The sequence below is a fragment of the Tursiops truncatus genome, chromosome 17 (assembly GCF_011762595.2).
Source record: "Tursiops truncatus isolate mTurTru1 chromosome 17, mTurTru1.mat.Y, whole genome shotgun sequence".
Taxonomy (NCBI): domain Eukaryota; kingdom Metazoa; phylum Chordata; class Mammalia; order Artiodactyla; family Delphinidae; genus Tursiops; species Tursiops truncatus.
In genome coordinates, this window is record NC_047050.1 from 76,054,695 (window position 1) to 76,081,295 (window position 26,601).

General features: G+C 65.6%; 2 protein-coding genes across 5 annotated transcripts in view; one reads left to right on the top strand and one right to left on the bottom strand.

Annotated features, from left to right (window-relative positions):
• The window catches only part of PTP4A3 (protein tyrosine phosphatase 4A3), a 34,843-nt gene extending 14,894 nt beyond the window's left edge, over positions 1-19,949 (top strand). The window contains exons 1-6 of one of the 4 annotated variants that reach the window (XM_073794858.1): positions 1,080-1,288; positions 12,527-13,459; positions 15,476-15,568; positions 16,785-16,915; positions 17,536-17,610; positions 19,306-19,949. In XM_073794858.1, coding sequence (XP_073650959.1) covers positions 13,355-13,459; positions 15,476-15,568; positions 16,785-16,915; positions 17,536-17,610; positions 19,306-19,423 — 522 coding nt within the window. In that variant the 5' untranslated portion in view covers positions 1,080-1,288; positions 12,527-13,354 and the 3' untranslated portion in view covers positions 19,424-19,949. Of the gene's footprint in view, positions 1-1,079; positions 1,289-2,434; positions 2,576-9,150; positions 9,864-12,526; positions 13,460-15,475; positions 15,569-16,784; positions 16,916-17,535; positions 17,611-19,305 lie in introns of those variants that run through there. The other 3 variants (XM_073794857.1, XM_033842956.2, XM_033842957.2) reach the window with 3 other exon arrangements.
• A 2,575-nt stretch (positions 19,950-22,524) lies between these two features.
• LOC117308654 (maestro heat-like repeat family member 5) overlaps positions 22,525-26,601 on the bottom strand; it is a 30,435-nt gene continuing 26,358 nt past the window's right edge. The window contains 5 exon segments of the mRNA XM_073794255.1: positions 22,525-22,622; positions 22,907-23,159; positions 23,961-24,116; positions 24,677-24,814; positions 24,816-24,854. Of these exon segments, the coding sequence (XP_073650356.1) occupies positions 22,525-22,622; positions 22,907-23,159; positions 23,961-24,116; positions 24,677-24,814; positions 24,816-24,854 (684 nt within the window).

Consider the following 26,601-nt stretch of genomic DNA (forward strand, 5'->3'; position numbering starts at 1 on the left):
CTGGCTGCCCTGTCTGGGGGCAGAACCTCCCCACCGAGGGTGCTGGGGTGGGAGCCGACCCTGCTCCCCGTTGGGATTGGGGTGCCCAGGAGCGGCGGGCAGGGACCGCATCACTTGCGGGGTGCTGGCTGTGGCTCACAGCCCTTCTCCTCCTCTGTCCCTCTCCGCCCTCGGGGAGCCGTCCCCGCACCGGCCAGGGGTCCCAAGGAGTTAGCCATAGCCACTCCTCCGTGAAGAGGGCTTTGGGGCCGTGGCCCAGTTTGATCAGGCTTCATTCTGCAAGGTGGGCTTCACTGGAACCTGCGTGTGCACCCCACCTGCTGCCCTGCAGGCCACGTGAAAACTCCGTGGGCCCCTACGGGGTACAGTTCTGTTTTCTTATCTTTCAACGGGCCTGTTACTCCTGCTTTGCGCTGGTGACTCAGAAGGCCCAGAGAGGTGAGGCGATGGGCCCAGGGCACACAGCAGCCGGGGAGGACTTTCTCAGCCGCCGTGGGCATCCCAGTGCTCCTTGCGGGCCTTGTCCCCTTGCCAGCTCTCCAGCTGATCCTGGTGGGTGAGGATTTGGTGGGCAGCCTCCTCCCGGCCAGTGAGAAGGCCTGTTAGGCCACACGGACCCTCTGTGAGGGCCCCGGCACCCACCGCCCCCTGTTCTCTGAGGCCCCAGCCCGGGAGCCCGGTTTAAGCCCGGGGTTCCCTCTGCCTGTTGAGGGTCCCGTGTATGCGCTCGTGGAACAAGAGGGGTTGGGGCTCTGCCTGGGGAGCACTTAGCTCTCGGGGAGGCCAGGATCGGGGGCCTCCTCTGGGCCTCCTGGGGGCCTTCACTTGAGCAGGGGGGCCTGGGGGTGCGAGCGCCTCACAGGGGCCATTAGCTTCAAGTGGATCTGTGAAACTCCATGCCCTGCTGGGACGCCACGCCCGTTCTGGACACCGGCCTTTAGGGGCCTCGGAGACGGGGCGGCATGGGGCCAGGAGTTGGTACCAGCCCCACGGGGCCCAGGAGGAACGCGCCGGGGACTGTGGGCGCCGGTCCAAGTCCGAGGGCGGGGCAGGTCAGAGCTCTGCTCCCCCTGGCTAGAATCCCAACCCAGCGCCCCACACTGCAGAGTGATGGGCTCTGCATCTCAGACAACCAGACCCCTGGGACTGGGGGCTCTACAAGCAGGGAGCCGGGGGCGCCGCAGGGCCTACAGAACACTGCTCCCAACTGCCCGGGTCAGCCCAGCTGCGCGTGTGAATACAGATGCCGGGGCCCCGAAGCGGGTGGTGAGGCCTGGGCCTCAGAAAGGTGGGCAACCCGTCTCTGTGTTGAGGTCCCTGGTATTGTGAGGCTGGAGGGCTGGGTGGCTGGGGAGGGCTTTGGGGACTGGCCGAGGCACCGGGTAGCCATGACGGGCTGAGCCTGGGTGATGGGCCCTTAGGAGGGGCCTCCGTCTGGGCGTGGCAGCCGGTGGGAACCAGTGGGGACCTGTGGATGTGGCAGGACGTGGGGAGGTTATGGGGTAGCCGTCTGGGTGGCATGGGGTGGAGGCCCCTCCTACAGCTAGGAAATGCCCCCATTGCTCACCTGGCAGGGAGCAGGCATAGCGTGGACTTCTTGGTGGCCTCCCTCTGCCCCCTAGAAGTACAGCCCTGGGGGCTGGGTGGGCCTGAGATACCCCCCCCATGGGCTCCACCCCTCCTGATGTCACCGTGACTGAGGCAGCATCCTGGTGGGGGAGGGGCACGTGACCCTGATCTGGGAAGCAGGAACAGCCCCTCCCCCATGGTGGGGTTCCCACTTCCTCAGTGCTTTTGTAGGGCTGAGGATCCCAGGCCTGGGCCGGGTGGGCTAACTCGCTTCTTCGCTGGCTTCCTTGCGGAGGAAACAGGAGGAATTGAGCGCCGGGCTCAGTGGGGCTCTGGGCAAACCTGGCTGCCCCCCTGAGCAGGCTGGGGAGGGCACCAGGGGGCTGCTTAGGTTGAGGGCGGGCTGCAGAGGGCGGGGCTGTTTCTCTGGGGGTGGATGGGGGTGCGGTGGGCTCCCCATCCCCGCGAGGGAAGGGCCCTGGACCCCCTTTCCAGCCCACAGCAGGCAGTGCGGAGACGCGCCAGAGACCCGGGAAGCCTCCAGGCTGTCGCTCCGGTCCCCCACCCTCCCAGCTGCAGGGCCTGGGCTCTGGTGCCTCTGACCCCTCCCCGCTATCTCTGAGCTGGCCCCGCCTGCCCCTGCTGCCCCCGTCAGCTCTGGCTGCCAGCAGTTACAGGGCCCTGGGGACTGTCCTGCCCCCTGTGGGCCCCAGAGCCCGGCCCAGCAGGGGAGGGGGGCTCTCCTGCCCTCTTCCCGGGACCAGGGTGCCCGCCGTGACCACAGACTTGTGCCCCAGCCCCCCTGCTCAGCTGCCGGGGCTGCCCTGGGAGACGGGATCCTTCCGGGGCTGCCCCTGCCTGAGCCCCCGCCTCCCGGGCAGGCGGGTGGTTCCAGGGCCTTTGACGTGGGGAGGGCGGGAGGCCCGGAGGCTGGGAGGGAGGCCAGGCCAGGGATAAAGCTGGGCTGGGGGCCGGCCTCTGCGGACTCCAGGACTGAGGACGGAGGGTGAGTGTCCGCGGGCTCGTGGCAGGCTCGGGTGGGGTGGGGACCGGGAAGTGGGCAGACCCCAAGAGAGGGCGGGGCCCGGGGGTCCCCAGGCCTTCCTGTTCATGCTCGCAGCTCAGCTGGGAGCCTCAGTGGTTTCCTCCGTCAAATGGGGCGAGGGGTCCTTTTCCTTCCAGAGCCCAGACTGGCCCACGTGGGAATGTACACCCTCCTCCCAGGCTCTGTGACGTTGTGCAGCCCGGGCCTCCGAGTTCTGGTGCCCTGTGCCTCGGGGTACAGGGGGAGGGTGACCAGCGGTCCTGGTCACACGGTCAGAGGTGGGACGGGGTCACAGTGCAGAGAAGGGACTCAGGCCCCGCCGGGGTCCAGCCTGGTTCTTCTGCCCCTTGGGTAGTGACCAAGCCTCCTCTGCACCCGTGTCCTCGTGTTAAACGAGGGTCATGATGCAGTGACCACACGGGTGATCACGTATCATCACGTTGGGGAGTGAAAGGAGGAGGTGCTGTGAATAACCACTCCTCGCCAGCTGGCGTGAAGGGAGCCGGGGCCACCTGGCCAGCAGGTGCCCTTGGAGGTGCTGCGGGGGCTGGAGAGGGCCCAGCCCCCAGGCAGTCTGTGGTTCGTGTGGCCATCAAAGCAGATTCGGAGTTTGAACCTCACAGCAACCTGTCGGCCGCGTTAAGTCCCCTCGTACAAAATGAATCCGTGGAGCTTCCAGGGACGCAGAAGCCCGGCCGACGAACAGAGGACTCACCATCTGTTTGACCCTAACAGTCTTTAGGCTGTGTCAGAAAGCAGGTTCTCGACAGGTGGTAACTGCCGCCATTAATATTTATTGTTAATAAGTGGTAGCCTAGATTGTCATCCATTGTTGTCTTGGGTTTTAATAACCCCCTGAGGGGGTTGGAAGTATCCCGCTTTCTAGGTCGAAGCAAGAGGCGCTGGGCTCTGAGCTGAGGGCCGGGAGCCTGGTGGCGGATGCTTGTGGCTGGGCCTCCTGGCATCCGTTCCCGCTGCTCTGAAGGCCTTGTCTGTATTAACACTCCCCCGGGCCCGGGCTCTGAATGGATGACGTTTGCATTGATTCATTGGGGGGAAGAGAAGGAACCCTGGGCTTCGAACCGGAAAACCGGGTTTCGGTGGCTCCGCTCCGCCTCTCTGTCTGGCTTCCGTGTGGAACGGGGCTCATAAGTCTTTGGCCTCTGATGGGGGTGTGTGTAGCAGTGAGGGTGACGGAGACAGCGGGGGTGGAAGGGGTCCTGCGCTGGCGAGCAGTGCTAGACGGGGCACGCTGTTCTCGCGGAGCTCACGGGGAGTCTGATGTGTCCCCGCTCGGGGGCCCCTGCCGTGGGTGTGGGTCCTGAGTCTCTGCCCAGAAGCCCCCTCCTCAGAGAGGCCTCCACGTCTACCCCCTTACCCCCCAGTCAATGTCCTTTCTGTCGACCTCAATCCACCGCCTGGTTGTGTGTCCCTCCACCGCCCCCCACCCTGCCCTGAGGGTAGGGTCGTGAGGGTTCACTTACCCCTGACCCCCAGTGCCCACACGGATGCTGGGTAGGTACACATAGGAATGAAAACCCAGGCCTGGAGGGCACCGAGGGCTTCCTGGAGGAGGAGGGCACCTTCACCCGGTCTTGTGGGTGAGGAGTGTCTGGGGGCATTTTGGGTCCCAGAAAGAAAAGGGAGATTGGAGGCATGAATCCTATAGCCCCCTCCTTCCCTCCCCCTACTGAGGGTAGAGGGGCGGGGCTGAAAATTCAGAACTTAGTTTCCTAGGCTATAGGGAGCCATAGATGCTGTGTGGGCAGCAGCAGGGTGGGCGCCACCATACCATCTCCAGCCCCAGGCCAGGCCTCGCTGTGGCGACCACTCACTGGGGGTGGGGGTGGGGGTGGGGGAATGACATGGGGCCTTGATCCCGGGTCTAGTCTGGGGCTGGAGACCTCATCAAACCTGTGTTGAGCCTCCCTCTGAGATAAGAACACACGTGTCTCTTGCTACCCACCCTGGTGGGGAGGGTGGGCCAGCTGGTTGGATGGAGGTGGAAGAGAGAGAAGGGAGGGGTGGGGGGCTGGAGGTCCCTGCGATTCCCCTCCCCTGATGGGGGGCAGGGTGGGCGGGCCTCCTTTGAGGACAGCTCTGTGTCCCGAGTTCGGGTCTCAGGTGGGGTCCTGAGCTGCCTGGGGGTGCTGGGGTGGAAGGCGCATAGCAGCACGGGGGAGGGACCCGGGGAGGCAAGGCCCTGACGTGGGGGACGGGGTCAAGGGCTCTGCGTCCAGCCTTGGAGGAGGCGGAGGCGGGTGGCCATGCTGAGACTGGAGGAGGGGGCGGCGTCTGCGCTCCGGGGTGAGGGTACCGCAGGCAGTGCTGACGGCCGGGCTGTGGTGGTGCTCCGTGCCAGCCCTTGTCAGGCAGTTGCGGTCGTTTCCCTCTTTGCAGATGAGGAAACTGAGAAACAGAGAGTAACCGCGGAGGTCACCTGGTCAGTAAAGATTCTTGGAGGAGATGGTGTTTGATCTGGAGCTGGGGGAGGGGTGCTGCAGGGGAACCCGGCGTGGTCCCAGGGAAAGAGGCTTGCGGTCAAGTGCCTGGAATTCCATGGGGGCGATGCTCCCCCTGCAGGAGCCAGGGGAGGGGAGGCTGGGCCGCTGGCAGGTGTGGCCCAGGTGGGACCTGGGTAGCCCAGCGACAGGTGGCGCTGCGAAAATGCTCCGTTCTAACCCTGTGAGTGACAGCGCGGGAAGCTGAGGCACAGGGTGGAGGGAGGTCTCTGCGAGGAACCCAAGGGGCTTGGCTCCAGGGGCGAGGTGACCCCTGGCTCAGTAATGCTGCCTGCATGGGGGGCACCTCCACCCCCTCCTGGGGCAGCCGCAGTGTTGTAATTAGCCGGCCCGCGCATGCCCGTGGGAGGTGGCTTCTCAGGGTGGGGGTGGGTGGAGGGCGGTCAGCAGTCCCGTTTGGGGGTGGGCCGGCGTTATGCCTGTTCCGGTGACCTCTTCCCCTGTGTCCCCCAAGCTTAGCCCAGCACCCGGCACTGAAGATGCTCAATGAACATTCGTAAGTTGGATGAATGAATGAATGAACGAACGGAAGCTGGCTCCTCTGTCCCCCTTGGAGGGAGTCCTGAGCTCTGGGCCGGGAGCAGGGGAGGCCGCAGGGAGGACCCCGGTGGCAGAATGGGCCCAGAGCCAGTGCTGAGGCCTGGGTAGGGGGGAGTGTGGGAGGGGGGCGTCTTGGGCAGTGATGGGTGCACAGTGGAGCTTCAAGCAGGGGCAGCCCCAGGGGTGCAGTCCCCCATGTACCTGGACACCTGCGTGAGCTGCGGCCAGTGTGTCCCCGTGTGATGTCACAGGCGGCCTGGCCAGCAGTAGCCACACCTTCCAAGCCATCTGTGCCCCCAGCTGTAAGCCCCCGGCAGGAAGCTGGGTCTGGGAGGGAGGGGTGCTGTCTCTGACACCCAGGCGGGGGACCTCCCCCCAGCGGGGTGGAGGAAGGGGCACCTGCAGGGCACCTGGCAGTCCTGCTTTCCCTGTTGCACCTCAGTTTCCTCGTCTGAGCGGCTGCATGGTGGCCACAGAGGCCCCGTTTTCCAGCCGTCAGTGCCTGTCCCTTTGTCCCCTCGACACCCCAGCAAGGCAAGGCTTGTCATACCTTTTGGTGAGGAGCCGGGGCTCCGAGGGGCAGGTGGTCACAGACAGCTTTGGGTTCAACCCCAGACCCACGAGCCCAGAGCTCTGCAGGCAGATCGGCCCTTGTCCTCCTGTCACTCCTCTGCTCAGCCCCCCTCCTCCGGCCCTACTCCTTTCCTCTCGTGCCAGGTCCCTTCAGGGGAGTGTCCAGGCCCAGCAGGGTGTGGCCAGGCCAGCTGAGGCCAAGGCGGGGAGGCCCAAGCCCTCGCCAGGACTGGGGCAAGGGCAGCCTGCAGAGTGGTAGCAGGCAGCCTTCACCACGTGGGTGCCGGCCCGGTGGGTACCATCGAGGCCAGGGATGCTTAGCGTGGGCCTGGCGGGCTTGGCATGCCCATGGGGTTCAGGAGACCCAGGGTGCCTGATGGCAGCCAGGGTGGAGCACAGCGGCCTTGGCCACACTCACGACTGACCACGGAGGGGCAGTTCTGGCTCCTGGGTCTGCACTGGAGCTGCGGCCGGCCCGGTCAGTGCTGGCGGCTGATGGCACGTGCGGGCGGGCCACTTGGGTTGGCAAGTGGGTACCACGCCCCACGAGGCACCATCAAAGCCACGGTGTGGTGAGGGCGGCCCATGCAGCGCCCAAGGGCAGTGGTGGAGCTCCAGGGAGTGTGTTCACAGCCCTCTTCCCCATCTCCAGATCCCGGAGGGTAGAGCAGGTGCCTTCCCCGGGTGGAAACTCAAGCCTGCTCCCAACAGCTCTGCTTCCAGGTCACGGCCTGGGCGCCCCATGACCGGCTTGGAGCGGGCCCCATCGGAAGGTGTCTTCCCTTCCTGGCAGTGTCACCATTTATACAGGAGGCCTCAAGCCCCAGAGAGAGCAAGCATTGGCCCCAGGTTACACAGGGAGTCAGGGCAGCTGGTCAAGCCCTGATGATGAGGTTCCAGACACGAGGAGCATGCCTGTTCCCCTCGCCGGCCAGCTCCTCCAGGAAGCCTTCCCTGACCACCTGATCCTCCAGTTCTGCCCTTCACAGTGCCTGCTGTGCTGGCTTGTTCGGCCCCAAAACTTTCCTGCCGCTGGTCCCCATCCCAGCAGGGGGCACTGAGGAGGCCCTGGAGGGAGGGATTCATAACTCGGGGAGCTGCCCGAGGGTGGAAGGTGCTGCCCAGGAGCAGTGAGCACCCTGTCACCGGAGGTGTGCAGGCTGGCGACCAGATGGCGTAGTGACCTTTGAGTTTCCTCTGGACTTCAGGGGCTCGGATCCTGTGATGGGTTCTGGATGGCTCCCGGATCTGGACCTCTGCCCAGAACGTTGGGTCACTTGTTCCTTCCACAACAAGTGGGGAGCCCTCCTGGTGCCAGGCCCTGTGCTGGAGGTGGGTGGAGTGGACAGCCTCTGAACCCCTCCTCCTTCAGGACACACCTACCCTGGGGCCAGGACTCTCTGCTCCGAAGGGCGTGTGGCTGCAGGGAGGCGGGGTGGGTGGGAGAGGAGGCGGTGGAGCTTGGTCAGCGATAGGGCTGGACCCTCGGTGCCACGGGTCCAGAGGCAGGAGGGTTCTGGCAAGGTTTCTTGGGGGATCAGCATGGACTCGGCCTGTGGGGTCTCCCCTCCCGGCCCCCGAGCAGCCTGTGGACTTGGGCTCATCTGGGAGGGTTCCAGGAACGGCTCCTGCCTTGATAAAAATAGACTTCTCTGAAGGGCTTGGGACGGTGCCAGCTGCAGCAGGTGCCCCAGGCGAGGGTGGACAGGTTTGCAGCCTCGCCAGCACGGTGGGCTCTGGGTCCTGGGTGCAGCGTCACAGAGCTCGGTGGGACCTCTCACCTTGCACGGACGAGGATGCAGTGTGGGGCGGCAGAAGCAGCTTGCCCGGGGCTCCTCTCTCCCAGAGGGCCAGGGTCAGGATGAGCAGGGTCTCTGGGGCCCAGCAAAACAGTCCAGCTTTGGTTCTTCTGTTTCCTTGGGCAAAGCCCCTCGAACCCTCTGAGCTGCTGTTTTATTAATACAGTGTGGCCGACGTGTCTTGTTCACGGGATGCAGTGTCCAGCATGGTGTCTGAGGGGACAGACTCTCAGAAAGTGGTCCAGGTGGGAGAGTGGTGGGGCCCTGAGCTCCCACAGCTGGTCTTTAGGAAGAGGCTGCTGGAAGTGGGGACCTAAGAGCACTGGACTGGGAGTTCTGGCCCGAGCCCACCTTGGTTCCGGGTGGAGGAGCCCTTGCTGTGAGCCGGTGGGCAGGCCACCTGGCTAGGCTGGGAGGGGCTCCGGCGGGCCTTCCTGCCCCGTACACAGCTGTCCTATCCTCACCTCCTCTGCCTGCTTGCCCGGCTGAGGGTGGGAAGAGTGCGGGTCCCGGCATGGCTGACACTCTCTGGGTATGTGTGTGGGGAGAGCCTGGGAGGGGGCCGTGCTCTGGGCTGGGCCCCTGGCCAGTTCCTCCCACCCCGCCCCTGCGGTGCTGACCGATGATTGCAGGGGCCAGGCTGGCTGTCTGGGAGCTGGGCTCAGAGCCGGGTTCCCAGCGAGGCAAGGCCTCTGGGGACCCTGTGTGCTGGGGGCTCTCCCCACCCTGCTCCACCCCCTTCCGAGGGCCTCCGCCGGGGCCGGGGCAGGTACAGGGTTGACTGAGGCGCCAGGCTGCACTCTCGGGGCTCACAGGCTGGGGAGCATTCGTGTTCCTGACATGGTGCTTCCAGGAGGTGAAGCCAGGACCCTGCTGGGCGGGGCAGGCCCAGACCCAGGGAGGGCTTCCCATCACAGAGGGCCTCCTGGGGAGGGGGCGTCTGCACTGAGCATTGGAGGATGAGCCGGGATGTGGAGACCGCTCCCTGTGTGTCCGGGTGCTTCGGTTTCCTCACCTGCCTACGCGGGGGGGGGGGGGGGGGGGGGGGGGGGGCGGGGGGGCGGGGTGCCAGCGCCCGCCCAGGGATGTGGTGAGGATTCAATGAGGGACAGCAGCGTCTGGCAGGAGCTGCCAGGGCCACGAAGGGGGCACACAGTGGAGGGGCCCCCGGGTCTGAGGCTGGAGCAGGAGGGCTTCAGGGCCAGACCAGGTGGTGGGCCACCATCCTGTGGGTGTCACCCTCGGGAACCCACCTGGGCCACAGGCACCCTCCTTCCCATTTGCAACGTAGGGAGCTCGCCCTCTGGGCCTTGGCCTGTGCTGCGGTCCCGCCAGGAGCCTGGCTCCATGCTGAGCTCCTCACGACCTGGCGCCGCCCCCTCTCCGCAGAGCGAATCCTTCCTTGGAGAAGGAAGGCCATGGGGAGCCCCAGAGGGTTCAGGAGGGCGCCGAGCCCGGCGGGAGGAAGGCGGGGTGCGCGAGCAGCGCCCCCGCCCTTGCGTTTCCCTTTCCTCCGCGGCGTTTCCTCTCCCGGCTCGGCCCTCCGCCGCCCCTTTGTTTGCCCCTGCGCGGGGCCGGGTCGTGGTTATATTTAGGCGGCAGGTGTGGGAGCCACTACAAGCCGGGTCGCTCGCCGGTCACCGGCCACGCCGCCCACGTGATGCCTGGGCGCTATAAATAGCCCCCCGGCAGCCTGGCCGCGGAGCATCCGTGGGGAGGCCGGCGCGCCCCGCGCACTGGGTCTCACCCACCGCGTCCTGGCCCTGCCCGGCCTCGCGCGAATGGAGGCGGTGGAGGCGGGACGCCTGCGCGCCGGTGAGCCGGGGCGCGCTAGGGCGGGGGCCCTGCCGGGAGGACCCCAGCCCCGCCCCGGGGAGGGGGCCGTATCCCTCGGAACCAGCCTCCCCCGCCCGTCTTCCCCCCCACCCCCGCCCGTCTCCGCCCCCCCCCCCCCCCCCCCCCCCCCCCCCGCCCCCTCGCCCTGCTGCTCGAACACCGCGGGACAGGATGCCTGCGCCCACGGCCACTGGTCCCAGCCCCGCCCACGGTGCTCCCATAACCCCCCTCTCCTTAGCTCTCCTGGGACCCCACTGAGCCGTGGTCCTCCAGCCTCCCCCCAAGATCATACAGGGTCCGGGGTGCAGAGAGGCTGGCGTTCTCTGAAGCCCTCTGCAAGCTCCAGCTTCTCAACCAGCTGTGCCACCGCGAGTGAGCCTCCTGGACTTGCGATTGAGAACGCCCGCGGGGAGCACTTCCCGGGGCCTGGCTTGGTCAGGGCCCAGAGAAGGCCCTCCAGCTCTCCCTGGCTGGTTTATTCATCTGCAAACAGGGGCCAGGATGGGGCCTCCCCTAACGGGCCTGGAAATAGCAGAGGGCTCAGAGCCGGCCCGGGTGGAGGCCGCTGGGGTCCCAGCCCAGCAGTGATGTGGGGCCGGTGGTAGGAAGGCCAGAGGGAGGGGCCTTGGGCTCCCAGAAGGGCTCCCGCCTCATGGGGGGTGGCGGCCAGGAGCAGTGGCTGGTGGACTTGGGTCAGCCCTGCCTGGGGGCCTGCTCGGTGACCTCACCGAGGGGGTGTGGTTAGGAGGGAGGGCCCCTCCCTGGGGGGAGGCCGCAGGCCTGGTTGAGCCGCAGGCCTGGCTGCCTGGGGCAGGAAAGGGGGCTTTTACTGCTTTGCTCTCACCTGGGGGTGTGGGCCCTAGACATGGAGGAGACAAGTGGGGTGTGTGGCTAGAGCCCGACCCGGCCTGGGCAGTGGTCTTGGTTCAGCCTCGGCCCAGACCCTGACCCCGTTCTAGCTAGGGCCGGGCCCCCGACCCCTGCGGACGGGTGACCCTTGAGGCTCACGTGGGCAGCAGTGTGGTGTGGCTCTGGGCCCTCAGCTCTGAGGGCCGTCCAGGGACACTGGCAGAAGAGCCAGGCCATGTGCCCTTGCCCCCGGGGTCTCCCCAGGTGTCCAGCAGCTATGCGCGGTGAGGTGGCGGGTCAGGCCCTTGGAGAGGCCTGTAGTCCTGTGGCTTCCTGGTAAACACGCACGCACACAGGAACAGCCCGCGGCCCAGGAGGGGCAGGTGTTTGTGTGCTGCTCAGGGCGCCCGCGGCTGGCTCCTTCCTTGCCTGTACTGGGAGCGAAGCTCGCTCTGGGGGGGTGCGGGATCCCTTCTCCCTGTCTTTTGTCCCCTCCCCGGGGATGCCCGCATAACCCTCCTAGACAAGGCACGGAGCAGAGTGTGAGCCTGGGAGCGGCGCTGGAGGCCCTCCACCGCGTCTGGGTCCCAGCTGCGGACCCTGTCTGCACCCAGGTTGAGGTTCCAGGGGCCCAGCCGGCCTGGTGGGTAGCTGGGGAACGGGGTGCTGGGCGGGGCAGAGGTAAGAGTTGTCTGCCGCGGGGGATGGAGGACCTGCCGGGTGAGCAGGTGGGATTGGGCCAAGCCCCGTGGCCAGGGGCGTCTGCTGACCACTGGGTTGTGCCGGAGGGACCTTGACAGCATCTCGTTTGGCCCCTCACTGTACAGATGGGGAAACTGAGGCCAGTGATGTGCCCAAGTCCTCCCAGCCCGTCTGTGCGGGTGGGAGTGAGGCTGGCTGGGTGCTCCTGCTGAGGCCCCTGGCCCTGGCCCTTTGGGGCCTAGAGAGTGAGAGACAGGCATGAGGTGCTTGACGGCCGTCTCTGTGGCCCAGCAGCATCCCTCCTTGAGGCGCTGTCACAGCGGGACCCCGCTCCTGGCCACCTGCACTGTTACCATCTTGGCAAGCACCTGGTGGCCGATCCTGGCCATTTGGCCCCTGTGGTCTGTCCCCGCTTCTCCGAGCTGCTGGAGGGCAGAGCCGCTTGTTTACCTCCGGTGCGTGGCCAGCCCTGTGGGCGAGTGGTGGACGGTGGCCCAGGGCAGAGGCTGACCAGAGCCGGAGGTTTCCCTGGGGAGCCCTTGAGAGATGCGTAAGGTGGTGCATGGCTGTGAGTGAGGCTGCCACACCCTCAGCCCACTGTGCTCTGGCGCCTGGGCCTCTGCACCTGAGCCCCTTTCCCGGAGGACCGGCTGGCCCAGAGCAGTGTGGGCTTGGAAATGCCACAGAGGCTGGCGTTCTGCAGAGGAGGGGGTGACTGTCCCGGGGCGGGGGTGGACATCCTGGGGTGCCCGGGCTCAGGGGATGGGGGCTGGGCCTCTGTTACCACAGACTGCCCTGAAATCTGTGTGTCGGGGTTCAGCACGCTCCCGGGGGAGGGGTGTGTCCCTCCCTCTGTCCCTCTCTGCCCTGTCCTGGTGGCTGTCCTGTCACCTCAGGGCCCTGGGTCAGCCCTAGCAGGAGCCGTCCTTCCTTGTGCTCCCAGATGGGGAAACCAAGGCCCAGGGAGGGTGGCTCGCTCGGCGTGGCCTTGTAGCAGGGCCCGGGAGAAGCACTGGCCGGGACCCCTCCTGGGAGGTGGGGCGCCCGGGGACCCCTTCCCTTTTCATTTCTTCTTCTCCCCTCCTCCCCAGACGCTGCCTGCCGCTGACCAGCCCGGGATTTATGGAGAGAGCCTCAGAGGGCCACTCTGAGCGCCGCTGCGGCCAGCATTGCTGCCGCGCCTGCTGCTGAGACCCCACGCCTCCGGCCCTCACCATTGCCCTCGCCCGCCCATGGCCCCCGCCGCCCGGCCCGGGGCCGGCTCTGCCGCCTGAGCCCCCTGCCCCCTTCCAGGACTCGCCGTACCCCGATGGGGTAACGTGACGGAGGCCCCGTGTCACAGCCGCCTGCTCCCACCCCAAGGCCGCCCCGTTGGTTCAGTTCGAGTTCATTCTTCCTTTGGTCCTTGGGGGTTTGGGGCCTTTGAGTGAAGGCGGCCGTCGACCTGTCCACGGATGCAGACGGGGCGTCCCCAGCGACAGGACAGCGCTGGCCACAGCCGCAGCGGCCGGACTCACTTTGGGCTTTTTAAAGATTTCTTTGCTGACTGTTTTTGGTTGTCGTTATTTTTGCTTTTGCCCCCTTGTAATTATCCAGCTCCGAGAGACAGGAGCTTGGACTGGTTCGTTTTACTTCCGGGGGCTCTTTCGTTCCTTTCGTTTTTTAAAGATTTGGGTTTTCTTTTTTAATTATCCACCCGTTAATCCGGGCAGCATCCTCCCCCCTCCCAAGTATTTGCACAATATTTGTGCGCGGTGTTGGGGGGCAGGTTTTTAAAGAAGCATTTTCTCTCTCTTGGACAAGCACAGGGATCTCGTTCTCCTTGGGTTCTGGGGGGCTGCTGGGGCCTTCTCCCACCCGCGTCCCCGACCCTGCCTGCAGCCCCGTCCCGGGCGCCGCCCCGCCTTCGGGGTGCAGCCATGGCGCGGATGAACCGGCCGGCCCCCGTGGAGGTCAGCTACAAGAACATGCGCTTCCTCATCACGCACAACCCCACCAACGCCACCCTCAGCAGCTTCATCGCGGTGAGTGTCCAGCACGCCCGGCCGCGCGGCCGGGGCCTCCCGAGGGCCGCAGGGTGAGACGCAAAGCTGTCGGCCCAGGGACTGCGCTTGGGAGCGGAGCTGCCAGCCTGGTTACAGGGTCCCCGGGGGGCACCCGAGGGTGTCCTTCCCGCAGAGCTGGTGTGAGGACTGCGGGGGTATCCGCTGGGCCCAATGGGGCCTGCAGGGTGGGCAGCGGGAGTGCACGCTGCACGAACAGAGGCAGGTTCCGAGGCAGGAGGAGAAACGGGCCTCGCCTCCTCGGGACGTCACCTGTGGCCGGCGCAGTCCCGAGCCTTTGCTGGCCGTTTGGCCTCTGTGCGGAGGCTGAGCGAAGGAGGAGGGAAGGTCCCCCACGTGAGGACTGGCTGCTTCAACAGCCTGGACACAGGTGGTCGCAGGGCACGAAGGCCAGCTGCACGGCCAGCCCAGGCCACAGGAAGCCCACCTGTGGGGGAGTGGTGGGTGGGGAGTGGCGGTGGGGGAGTCCTTGGGTTGGAACAGGCCGGCTGCGCGCTTCAGGCCACAGATATCTGTGTGAGGAGGGGCTGGGCGGGAGTCTGAGGTGGCCCCGGGAGAGAGTGACCGCCGGACCCTGGGAGCCAGCAGGTTGAGGTGTGCGCTGCTCGTGGCCGCAGCAGATGGGGCCAGGTGTGTCTGCAGAGCCTGCGGCTCTCCACCTGGCCCCTGCGGGAGACTGGCCTCTGTAGTGCCCCTTCCTGTTTGCAGAGCCTGTGGCTGTGTGCAGGGCCTTTGTGGCCTCAGACCTCCAGCCATCCCCTCTGCAACATGAGATAAGCTCCCTTGAGCTCTTGTCATGGTTGAACAGGGGCCTGGGCACGAGGGGACTTCAGCAACTCCGTAGAGAGAGGCAGTGGGCCCCCTGCCATTGGGGGACCTGGACCCTGGATGTTGAGGTGGGACCCTGTAGGGGAGGGCTGCCCCCCGTATAGCCTGTGATTAGGGTCAGGGCTGGGTGTGACCAGGATTAGGGCTCAGTGTGTGTTGGAGGGTCAGGACTCAGTGTGGGAGCAGGGTCAGAGCTCAGTCTGTCACTAGAGGCAGGGCTCAGTGTGTGACCGGGGGCAGCGCTCAGTCTGTGATGAGGGTCAGGGCTCAGCCCTGGGCTGGGTGGAAGCACCCTCGGCTGCAGGCACAGAGGGATCTGAGGTACCCCTTTGGCCTCAGAGCCCTGCACCACCGCCCCCTGCTCCCCGCATTCTCAGAATAGCTCTGTGCTGTCCTCACTGGGTCCAGTGTCCCCGTCGCATGATGAGCAAGGTCCAGCAGCTGGTTCCTCACTGCTCCTAAAATAGCTGCTGGGAGCAGGTCGGGGTGGGTGCAGCGCCGGCACGTGGACCCCGTGGAGTGGAGCCCTCCGCCCCAGCGTATAAATATCCCTACGCCTGGCTGTGACCTTCTCCCTGGCAGCCCGGGGCTTCCCCGCTGGTGTGCAGGGCCTGGCTCCCTCCTGGCTGCCATCTGGGCAGGCGCCTGCCCTCCCCGCCCCGAGGCCTGCCCCGCCGAGACTCTGAAAGCCCCGGTTCGGGGTCTGGCTGTGCCCCTTGACTGGACTTGTCCCTGCAACCCTGGCTGGGAGGGCTGCCCAGCGCAGGGACCGTGCAGGGGCTCATGTGTGGGCTGGTGGTGTCCTGTCCCTGCCTGGGGACCCAGGATCTTTGCCTGGAAATTGCTGATGTGATCTGGGGCCCTGAGCACCCGAGAGGAGGGAGGTAGTGCTAGGAAGCTGGCTCCTGGCTGGGTAGCCACGATGGCAAGGAGGGTCGGTGGGGACACCCTCCCTGCTGCTGGGTGGGCCCAGGGACAGTTGCCCCAGGAGCATCAGGAAAGACTGTCCCACCCTCGGCAAGTCACTGAGCCTGAAAGTCAGTGAGCCACTGGTGATTCACACTGGGTGTCACCTTTCTGCCCAGTCAGGGGGTCCCCAGCCCTGAGCCCCGCAGTCCCGGCTCAGCCCTGCCTTCCTTCCCCTGCCAGGACCTGAAGAAGTACGGGGCCACCACCGTGGTGCGTGTGTGCGAAGTGACCTACGACAAGGCCCCGCTGGAGAAGGACGGCATCACCGTCGTGGTGAGGCTGCCGCGCGGGGCGGGGCTGCAGGGGGCTGGGGCGCCGCACCGGGAAGCAGGCACGCGTGGCCTCTCCGCGTGCACCCTGCTGCGCCCCCCTCGCCGTGTTCGTGCCCGGGCCTCACCTCTAAGGGTCTGGGCTGCCTCAGGGGCGCACCTCTGTCTCCCTGCCTGGCGTTCGGGGCCCTGTCGCCAGGCAGTGGGTGCCTCCGGGAGGGTGGGCTGGGGGCACCTGGCGGGCCCCTGGGGAGGCTCTACCGAGGCGGTGGGGAGGGACCCTGGGGGCTGTTTCCTTGGTCCCCGGTGCTGGGGACCTGCGTCTAGGCGGCAGGCCCTGTGGGATGGGCCACGGGTTTCCCGGTGCCTCGACCAGAGCCCTGGGGCCAGCCCTCTGGGGAGGACGCCGAGCCAGGCGACCGTGGTGAGAGTGGTGGCAGGGTCGGAGCCTCAGGGTCAGACGGGCCTGCCTGAGTCCCGCCTCTGTCCCTTCCCCGCTGAGTGACCCCAGTTTCCTCACCTGTAGAGCGTGGGTGCTTGAAAGGCACCAGGTGAACGTGGTAAAGCGACCCGTGGCGCAGGGAGTCCGCAGCCTTTCACACCTCTCTCACTGCAGCAGGAAGGATCTGAGTTAGACTTACAGCCGCCAGGCAGACCGGTTTCCTCCAGGGGTTGCTGAATCTGGAGTCCGGCAACAGGATTAGGTGACCCGGGGGCCTAGCCTTGGTGGGCACATGTGGATGCACTCAACGGCACTAAGTCTGCTCCACTGGTACTTACGTGCTTCCATCCTCACTGGGCCCGGCCTGCTCTGTACAGCTGTGCTGGGGGCTGGGGACACAGACAGGCACATGTCACCATGTTTGTGGGCCAGACCCCTTGGGCCTCCTGACCCAGAACCTCTCAGGCTGGGTGAGGGTCAGGCTTTGACCCCAGAATCGCAGTGTGGGCTGATGGGGAGGGGGGTAGGGCTCCCGGGCCTCCTTGAAGAAAAGAGCAGGGCGTTCCGGGGAGGCTTCCTCGAGGAGAGGGCAGCTGAGGGAGCGGAGAGGATGAAGAGGAGCCTCGCAGTGGGGAGCTTCCTGGCCCTGTGCCCTGGCCCTCACCTCGTGGGCTCCCAACATCCTCTGTGCTTCCCGAGAGCCCGTGGGCAGGCCAGCCTGTGCCCCTCACCCCACCTTCAGGTGTGGAGGGCCCTCACGGGCTGCTTCCTTCCGCAGGACTGGCCGTTTGACGACGGGGCGCCTCCGCCCGGCAGAGTGGTGGAGGACTGGCTGAGCCTGCTGAAGACCAAGTTCTGTGACGACCCCGGCAGCTGCGTGGCTGTGCACTGCGTGGCCGGCCTGGGACGGTGAGCTGGCGGGGCGGGGCAGCCGGCTTGAACCCGGGGACCCTGTGGCCTGGCTCCCTCTCGGATGTGGGTGCTGACCTCCTTCCTTGGAGTTCCCAGACCTGGGCGGGGAGGAAGTCCTTCCCAGAGTCTGACCCTGCTCCCTCCTGCTGTGGTTGGCACTGTGCACTTGAGCAGGAAGGAGCTGCCAGCCCCGCCCCTCTCCAGGCACAAAGGCCCGGCCCTCAGCAGATAGCCTGGGTTTCACTGACGGACCCAGGCGGTGGAATCCCCGTTTGCAGAGGGACTGGCTGAGTGGGGTTGATAGCCAAGAGTCAATCTCTTATCCACAACCAGACCTAAGCCCAGCGCTTTACTCTCCCTCCTTTAACCCTCCCGCCAACATATTTACACACAAGGAGCCTGAGGCACAGAGAGGTTGCCTGGCTCACCTGAGGTCACACAGCAGGGTCGGGAGGAGCCTGTGCCCTCCACAGGGGAGGGCAGGGCACTGGGGGAGTCTGGGCAGCCCTCAGGCCCCAAGGGGGAAGGCATTGCTCTGTGTCTTCAGTAGGTGGCCTGTCAGGGGAGGGCTTGGGAGTAGAGGCTCGGATGTGATTTCGTTCTGCCGTCCGCTCTAGGGCTCCGGTCCTCGTGGCTCTGGCCCTCATCGAGAGTGGGATGAAGTACGAGGACGCCATCCAGTTCATCCGACAGTGAGTGGCCGGTGGGGGAGGGCGGTGGTGAGCGCTCAGGGGTCCGGGTTGAGGGGGCCCTTATCCTGTGCTCCCCGCCCCGCAGGGCCCAGTGCCCTGCCAGTGGGCACTCCTGACCCCTGGCCCCGGGGTGTCCTCTGAGGCATCCCCCGGTCCAGTGCAGTCTCCTTTTGTGGTACCAACGTACCGCTCAGGCCGCCTGGCCCTGACTGAGGACTGGTGTCTGAGTGTGGCCTTCTCCCCTGGCTGGGAGGTATGAGTGAGGAGAGGCTCCAGTGAGGGCCTGGCTGGTCCCACCTCCGTGGCCTGCGGCTCCCTCAGCCTGGGGCGCGGGGCAGTCCAGACAGGCTGGGCTGCGCTGAGTAACGAGCAGGCCCGTGTAGGGAGTTGCGGCAAACAGCTCTTTAAGCCTCCAGCACTCCTGATGAGGGGTGTCATTCTCCTTACCTGGGAGAGGAAGGACCCCCAGAAGCCATCCAGCCCAGCCCCTGTGTGAAAGGAACCTCCTGTGGCACCTGCCCACCTTCCCCAACACCCCAGGGACGACTGACGCACGGCGGTCTTTCAGAGCTGCCCTTCTGAAGCCCTGGCCCCTGGGGCCTCTGCCCCAGCTTCTCAGCCCCCATGGGGGTCTCCCCCCTCCCCCTCCTCGGGTGGGGGGCTCCTGGTGGTGGAAAAGAGCCCTGGTGGTGCAGGGTCTTGGGGTGTCAGCAGGGACAGTGGGGCGGATGGCGGAGGACCTGGGCCTGCACTGGGCCTGCCCCCGCCCCAGCCCAGCCGCCGTGTGCGTGCGTGTGTGTGTGTGAGGGACACGCACGCTCTGTGCCTGTGTGTGTTCTTGTGCTGCTCCCCCAGTGGCAGCTCCCAGGGCACAGCCACCTTTCTCCCAGAGGCAGGCTTGTTTACCAGCCAGACAGCCAGGCCTGCGTGCACCCGTGGGAGCTCAGGCCTCCTCGGGAGCCCGGCACTCCTTCACACACGCGCGCACACACAGGCACACGCTGTTTCTCCCCGTGAGCCTGTGTGCAGCTCTGCAGATCCAAGGGGCACCAGGGCGAGGGCCGGGCCTTCCCCGGAGCCCTTCCTGCACCCACCTCGTTGGTGGTTCCCCAGCTTGAGGCCCGAGGCCCGTGACTGGGGGCTGGGCCCAGCCCGGTGACTCAGAAGCACAGGCTTGCACCTCCCCCGCTCACGTTTCCTTGGCCAGAGCAAGTCTGTGGCCACGTCTGAGGTCACGGGCGGGTGGGGACAGATGGCCTCCAGAAGCGTCCGGTGGGCAGCCCTAGGTGCCCTCATACCTGGGCACCTGAGGTCCACCTCCCCCCTCCTGTACTCCCCCCCCGCCCCGGCCAGCCGGGATGCTCAGGCTCCACCCCTGCGGCCTCTGGGGTCCCAGGGCCTGGGGGTGAGGTGGTACCCAGGTAGACACGGGGACCTCGTGGGTGGGGTCAGGGAGCCAGCCTGGAGGAGGTGATAGCCAGGTGAGTCGAAGGCCCGCAGCGGTGACTGCAGGTGATGGGGGAAGGGTGATTCTGGCCGCAGGAGCAGCCCGGGGAAAGGCCTAGAGGCGGGACGGGCTCTGCTGGCTACGAGGACCCGCTCCAGCCCCACTGGACTCTGGTGCCTCGAGGCCCTGGGGCAGGGCAGGTGGCCGAGCCCGGGTCCCGCCTGATCCCCCCTGTTCCGTCTGCCCAGGAAGCGGCGTGGAGCGATCAACAGCAAACAGCTCACCTATCTGGAAAAATACCGGCCCAAGCAGAGACTGCGGTTCAAGGACCCGCACGCGCACAAGACCAAGTGCTGTGTCATGTAGCTCAGGACCCCGGCGCCCTGGCCTCGGGCTCAGCGGGACTCCGCCTCCCTCCTCTCCAGATGCCTCGCACACCCGCCGCCAACGGTCCGGCCCGCCCCACGCGCCCTCTGCTGTCTCCTGTCACCGTCCCCCTGCGTCTCTGTCCGCACGCGCGTGCAGGTGTGTGTGTGTGTGCTCGCACCACTGTCTGGCCCATCCTTCCTTTTGTCTACGTGCCCGCGTCTGTCTCGTCCTCCGTGCCCCGTGTGTCTCTGTCTGCGCCCTCGGCTCCTTCTGTTCCTCCGAGGCTTAATTCCCCCTAATCTCCCCCTCACCCTGTGTCCCTGGCTCTCCTGCCAGTGCCCTGCCCCTGCCCCTGGGCGGCTCTCCTCTTTGGCCCGTTGGTTTGGGGGCTGGTGTAGTTTTTACCCACTGGGCCCGGCTCCTCCTCTGCAGCCCCTCACCCTGAGGTGAGGCACCTTAAATTATTTGGTCTGGGGCGGTCAGATGTTCTGGACACTCGAAGGCAATAAAACCGGACCCTGTGGCTGTGTGTGTTTGGTGGGGGCCAGGCGGCCTCGAGTGGGCAGGCGGGGCCCCGGGAAGGCCCCTGAACAGGACGGGGCCGGCAGCCCCTCTGGCCGGCTGTGCTGGGGCGCCCCCTGGCGTCCACGCCGGGTCCTTGCGCTCCCTGGCTTAGGGGCAGGGGCCATCCCAGGTAGACCAGAGCAAGGGCGGTGGCCTGAGCGGGCTCTGCCCAGTTGCCATGGTGCTGTTTCAAGGCCGGGTCACCGGCATTGCTCCTGTGCAGGACAGGGTGGGTCATTTGGTAATTCCTCAGGGCTTGTGTCCAGTGGGATGGCTGCGCTGCCCCCACCAGGTGTCCTTAGAGGCCCAGAGCAGGGAGCGGGTGATGGTGGCCGACTGGGCCTGCCGTGATAGGTCAGAGTGTGTGTGGGAGGGGCAGGGTCTGCCTGGGGGCATGGGTTGCCCTGCTCCCAGCCTCCCCATGTGCAGCTCTCAGCTCTCGCAGGGCTGGGGGCCGGCCCCTCCCTGGGTCGGGTGGGCTGCACCTTCCCCAGGTGGGAGGGTGGCCCACCCACCAGGTCACAGGCCCTGTCTCCCCGCCCCTGGTCTGCCTTGGCCGGCCTGGCGGTGAACTGTTGCTGCTGGTACGGTTAATGGGGCACCTCCCGTGAGCCCGGGTCTAGAGCCCCCCGCCCTGCTGGCCAGGACTGGGCTCCCACCACTTCAGACTTCTCCTGTCTCAGTTCCCCTGGGGGCTTGCCCGGTCACCATTGGCTCCAGGAACCTGTTGGGTCCAGGCCCACCCAGCTCTAAGCTTTTACTAAACCAGACTTCCCAGAGGGAGGGTGAACTGTGGCCGGGTGGAGGGATGTGCGGGAGGCCTGCCTGCCCACTGCCCGGAGGTGGCCAGGGGGCAAGTGCTGGGTGAAACCAGGGAAGTCCCCCCGTTTCAGGAGAGATGGCACTCCTACCCACCAGCTGGACCGAGGGGACCCTCCCCCTCAGGCCTCTTGGTCCTGAAGGAGTGCACCCCTCCCCCCCAGGCAGGGGGTTGCAGCGGAGGAGAGATGGGGGGGCACCCGCGGAGGTCCGTGGACAAGATGGAGAGTCGTGAAAAGGCAAACCCACCCAGAGCTCCTCCTCAGGTGCCCTGTTCAGAGATGCACAGACGGGGAGACGGGGCTTCCAGGTGGAGAGGGGCCGCCAGCTCTACCAAGAGTTATTTCCTCCTTTCCCCAAACGCACCCAAGAACACAAGTGAATCTGGGGCGTGTCCATGAAGTTGCTGTATTTTTTCAACCCACCATCCAGGTTTTGGGGTCTCCTGGGTGCCAGCCGTGTGCAGCCCCATCCCCGCCCCGAGGGGCTCACAGTCTAAGGGGGGTGGTGAGCCGGCTAGGGGGGTGCCCGGCCTCAGGAGGGGCTGACGAGGGGCAGGGGGCCTTGTTTGGCAGGCCCTCGAGGGATGGGGCTTGTGGAGGTGTCGAGGCTGGGGATGTGGCCAAGGCGCTCCAGGTGGAAGCTCTGTCTGGGCGGAGTGGGGAGGGTCAGGAAGGGCACGGGGGGTGGTGGTGGGGGAAAGCAGGGGGCAGGCTGGGCTGGGCTGGACCTCCTGTTGGAGGGCGGCCGGCTGGGGTCCCGAGAGAGACACCCTGGGGGGAGGCCCTAGGGAGGACTCCGGCGAGGGAGGGTCTCACAGGCAGGGAAAGGGCCCACCTGCCCATTGCACAAGTGGAAAGACCAAGACTGGGGGGGGAAGAACCTCCTGAAGGTCAGGTGGGTCTCCAGGGGCTCCCTGGGAGTCGGGGGACCCTTTCTAGACTCGGCCCTCCAAGGGGTCTTGGAGGAAGGTCTTACTACCCATTTTACAGATGGGACAGCTGAGACTCAGAGAGCTGAGACCCTCGCCTAAGGCCACACAGCTCATCCAGGATGGGCCAGGCCCACCAGGAAGGTCTGCCTCTGGGCCAGGCTGGTTCCGCTGCCAACCCCGGGTGCCAGCCCTGACTGGATTCAGGAGGCTAGAGATGGGGGTGGAGAGAGACCTTGAGTCGCAGGAGCTGAGGGAGACCAGCCACGGGGCCTCTTGCCCACCGTCAGCACTGCCCGTGACTACGGAGCTCTAAACCAGAGACAAGCTGAATGCCGTTGGAGTGCCTCGGTGAATGGCTGCACTCAGCAGTGAGCCCCGAGGCCCAAGGCCGCCCTGGGAGTGCCCTCCCAGCGCCCAGGACACTGGCAGGCCATGGCTTGGGCTCTGGCCAAGGGGAGCCCACCTGATCCCCATGAGGGGAGGGGTTGTCATTTGCAGGGCGCTGCACAGACTTCCCAGTTTGTCTCTGGGGGACACGGTCTCCCCGGCCTCACCCAGGCCTGCCAGTGTCCCCTGGGGCTTGCCTGGTTCCCCTGGGGACCCACGGAACGGTGGGCAGGCAGCGTACAGGTGTGACACATCTTTGTTGAATCTAGATCTTTCTTTCAAATGGAAAAATGTTATGCAGCCAAGCGCTGTGTGGACAGAGCAGGGCTGCCTGACACGGTGGGCCCGGGGCTGGGGGTGGGTGAGCAGGAAGGTGAGGGAGGACGGCTGGACGTCAGCGCGCTCCGGCTGCCACCTGCTGAAGGAAGGAGGACTGCCTGGTGGCAGGTTCTTGGATGCTGGGCTCTGGGTCATTCTTAAGATCCTCAGAAGCTCCAGGAGAGGAGGGAGAAGTCAGAGGTGCCCCCTGCGGTCCGTCTGCCCACAGCCCCGCCCTGACAGGGCAGTGCCCTCGTTCCCACCTGGGGTGCGGGGGGCAGGTTGGCACCCAGACCCCACCTCCTGGGCCTTCCGGGCCTGGGTGCTCCCCTTCCCCACCCCCTCTCAGCCCCGCGTGACCATCTGGGACACGGCCTGGGGGTGGTGGCAGATGGTATAAGCTGTGTGACAGCCAGGAGCACGCTGGCCGGTGGAAGGGGCTCGGACCTGCTCCTGACCCTCTGAGGCCTCGCCCCCTCGCCGCCTTTCCTCTTGCCAGTGGCCCTCGAGCTCCAGCTGCAGTGGCGACGCAGGCGCCGGGCGGGCGGGTGAGCTCAGGGCGCTCAGGCGGGGCAGGCCCGGGGGTCCGCGAGCCCGGCCCCGCTCACCCACGAAGAGCGCTGCCCAGGTCTCGATGTGCCGACGGCGGCTGTGCAGGCAGCCGAGGGCCTGTGCCAAGGGGGTGCTGAGCCCCTCCTGGCTGCGGCTCATCTGGGGAGCACGCCTGTCACTCGCTGGGGCCAGAGGGCTGGGCCCGCAGAGCATGGACCGGAGCCCCAGCCCCGGGGAGCCCGGCTCCTGGCCCCCCTCCCCTCCCATCCCCCGCTGCGGCCCTGAACCAGGCAGCTCCAGAGGAAGTGGCTGGCGCCGAGGCTCGCCCCCAGGCCAGCATGCAGGAGAGGGCGTGCCGCAGCCGCACCGCGGTGGAAGACGAGCTTGGCCTGCTGGGGGGACCGCAGGGGAGGGCCCGGGCTGGGGTAGGGTCTGAGGAAGCCGCAGCGTGGGCGCGGCCCCTCCTCGGCTCCTTCCCGCTGCCTGTGAGGCTGCACTCAGCCCGCCCACCTCCCTGGCCGTGGCACCAGGCCCCGCTCAGCCCCTATTGGCTGGGACACTGGCCGCTATTGTCCATCTCCCTGGCCTCTGGGAGCTCCAGGAAGGCCAAGCTGCGTCTTAGTGGCCTGGCGTGGGGCACGGGCTGGCACACAGTAGGGCTCAGCCCATATCTCAGCAAGTTCAACGAACAACCTGAGCCCCGACTGCAGGCCAGGCGCCGGGGACACAGCAGTGAGCAGGACAGACAGCATCCTGACCACAGACGGCACGGCCACGTGTTTGCACGTGTGTGTGAGTGCACGTGTGTGCACATGGGGAGGGGCAGGGAAACCAAGGAGGGGGCCAAACCTGTTGCCCCAGGGAGCACCCCCTGCCATCTACAGACCCCCAGTCCCCTGCCCCCTGCTACCCGTGGGCCCCCAGCCCCGCCAAGGTGAAGGCCCATCGGGAGGCACTGACTGTGACGACGGCCCAGCAGCTGTCCTTCAGGTGCAGGAGCAGGGCCACCATGCTCTGGTGCACCTGGGTTCTCAGGCCACTTAGCTTTCTGCCTGTCATTGACGCCACCAGCTCCCCGAACAGTGCCATGGCCGCTGCCTGGACTCCATCCCGCTCCTGCAAGGCAGAGGCTCAGGGCCAGAGCCAGACCTGCCTGGGGCTCCTGACCCTCCGCTCCGTGGTGGGGACGGGGCTCAGTCCCCTCAGCGGGACCCTTTCACCTGGGCTCAGGGCTCTCAGGGACAGGGCTCCTGGGGAGGGTCACAGGCCATCCTCAGGGACCTGAAATCGTTTCTCTCTCATGCTCACAATCACATCCTGACAACCCGAGTGTCATGAATGCAGCTGGGGGGGCGGGGCTTATCCCTCTAATTTCCCAGTGAAGGAAAATCTGCCATTGCAAACGTGCTGACAGGTCAGGAAGGTGAAGACAGGTGGGGTTGGAGAGACTGGATGTCGGCGCTAGTTCAGCCCCATGGAGAGGGGCGAGCGCCACCTGGTGGCCTCCCGGCTGGTCCACCTGCGCCGGTGCACACCCAGGGAGCTGCCCTGGACCTCCACCTCCCTGCCCCAGCTGGACCGTGGCCTGGGGTCCTCCCCGCCTTCGAGGAAGGGAGCGGGAGAGGCACAGGAAGGGCACGAGATGGGGGCACTCGCCCCTCCCTGGGCACACTCACGTCGTTGGAGAAGGAGTGTGCGTTGATGGCGATGCCAAGGCTCTGGGCCTTTGTGCTGTGTGCGCCCAGGCGGTGCAGCACGTCCGTCACGGTGCCCATGACGCGCACCACCACCGGCTCGCTGCTGTGGAAGAAGCCCGTCGAGGAAGGGCGGCAGCAGTCCACGGAGCAGGCGTCCCTCGGGGAGGTGGGGACAGTGGGCAGTGGGACCCCTGCCTCTGCACACACCCCGCACCCCAGCCCTGCCGGGTAGACCCAGAGCCAACACAGACTCTGCCCTTCCCAGACCCCCATCCAGGCCTGGGCACCTGCAGTTCCCTGCACCCTGCTGGATCCCGCCCTGGCTCTGCGCATGAGGGAAATGAGCTCCGAGCCCTGGTCTGTCCTCTGGGAGCTGTGGACAGACTGCGGACAGGCTTCTCCTCTCTGAGCCACTGGGGGTCCTCCTGGGGTTAGGGGAGCATTAGCCCCGGGCTAGTTGGCTCCCAGGTCCTTCCTGTCTGGCTCCGTGCTGGCCAGAGGGCCCCCACCAAGTCCTGGAGACCACCCTTCCCTTCCTCCGTCCCACCCTGCCTTTACCCCCATTCCTGGCCTCCCCATGGGTCAGAGAGGGCCTGGGGGGCTGGAGGAGACAAATTTGGTCAGGTGGGCACACACTGAGGTCGCTGGCGACTCACATCCTGGGGAGCTGGGTGCACCAGTGGTGGCTTCTATGTTGCAATGACCATTTCCCATGTTTACGTTACTTCAAAAGAAAAAGCTAAGTTCATTTTCAGCCAATTCTTTCTGCTCCTCTTGTGTGCAGGGTGCTCATGAATTGTCTGGATGGACATGTCAGAAAGGGACATGTCAGCAAATGGATGTTTCCCGCCATCAAGCCCCTTATCGATGACTTGTGCAAACTAGGCTGATTTTACCACCTTTAAGCAAGTTTTAGGCAACTTCATTGGCTTCCTCAGCTGTGTTTAGTTTTACAGTATTAAATTCATTTCAGTGACAAACACTTTCTGAGCACCAACTGGGTGCAGCCAGGGTGCTGGGACCCAGGTCTGGCAGTGGACTGGACGGGCAGAATGGATTCTAACGGGAAGGACCCAAAGTTAAACACACAACATGGCGTGTGTCAGTCAATGACGAGTGGTATGATACAGTAGGGCAGGGGTGGGACCGACTGGGGTGGAGGTACCAGCAGAGGTGGTGGTTACGAAGATTTTTAAAAAATTATTTAATTAATTATGTATTTGTTTGTTTGTTTATTTATTTTTTGGCTGTGCTGCACAGCATGTGGGATCTTAGATCCCCGACCAGAGATCGTATTGAAAAGCGGATTCTTAACCAATGGACCACCAGGGAAGTCCCTAAAGTTTTAATTTTAAGTAGGATCAGAGCATTTGTTACTGAGAAGGTGACAGCTGAGCAAATTCTTACAAAGAGGTGCTGGAAGAGCTTTCCAGCAGAAGGAGCAGCAAGTGCAAAGGCCCTGAGGCAGGAGCACGCCTGGGTGTTTGTGGGGTTTGTTGATTGGCTGAACGACCTTACTGTTTGGGGCTGGAGCAACTGGACGGGTGGAGCCCCCATCACCTGAGATGGGGGCTGCAGGAGGAGCCTGTTTAGGGTGAGGGGTCCGTTGTGCACAGGTTGAGTTTGAGATGCTGCTAGAATCCAAGCAGTTTGAGGGTCGAGGCTGGAGTTCAGGTCCGCGTTTGGGATACAGGTTTGGGAGCAATTGGCCTATAGGCGGTACATAAAGATTGGAGGATACCACCAAGGGAGCAAGTGTAGACCAAGGAGAACGGCGGGAAGGGGTCCAAGAACAGGAGGAAGAACCGGTGAAGATGACAAGACACCACCTTCGACGTGGGAGGAAAACCAAGTGAGGGAGGGGTCCTGGGGCCAAGCGGACGGAAGGTCACCCAGTCACGTGT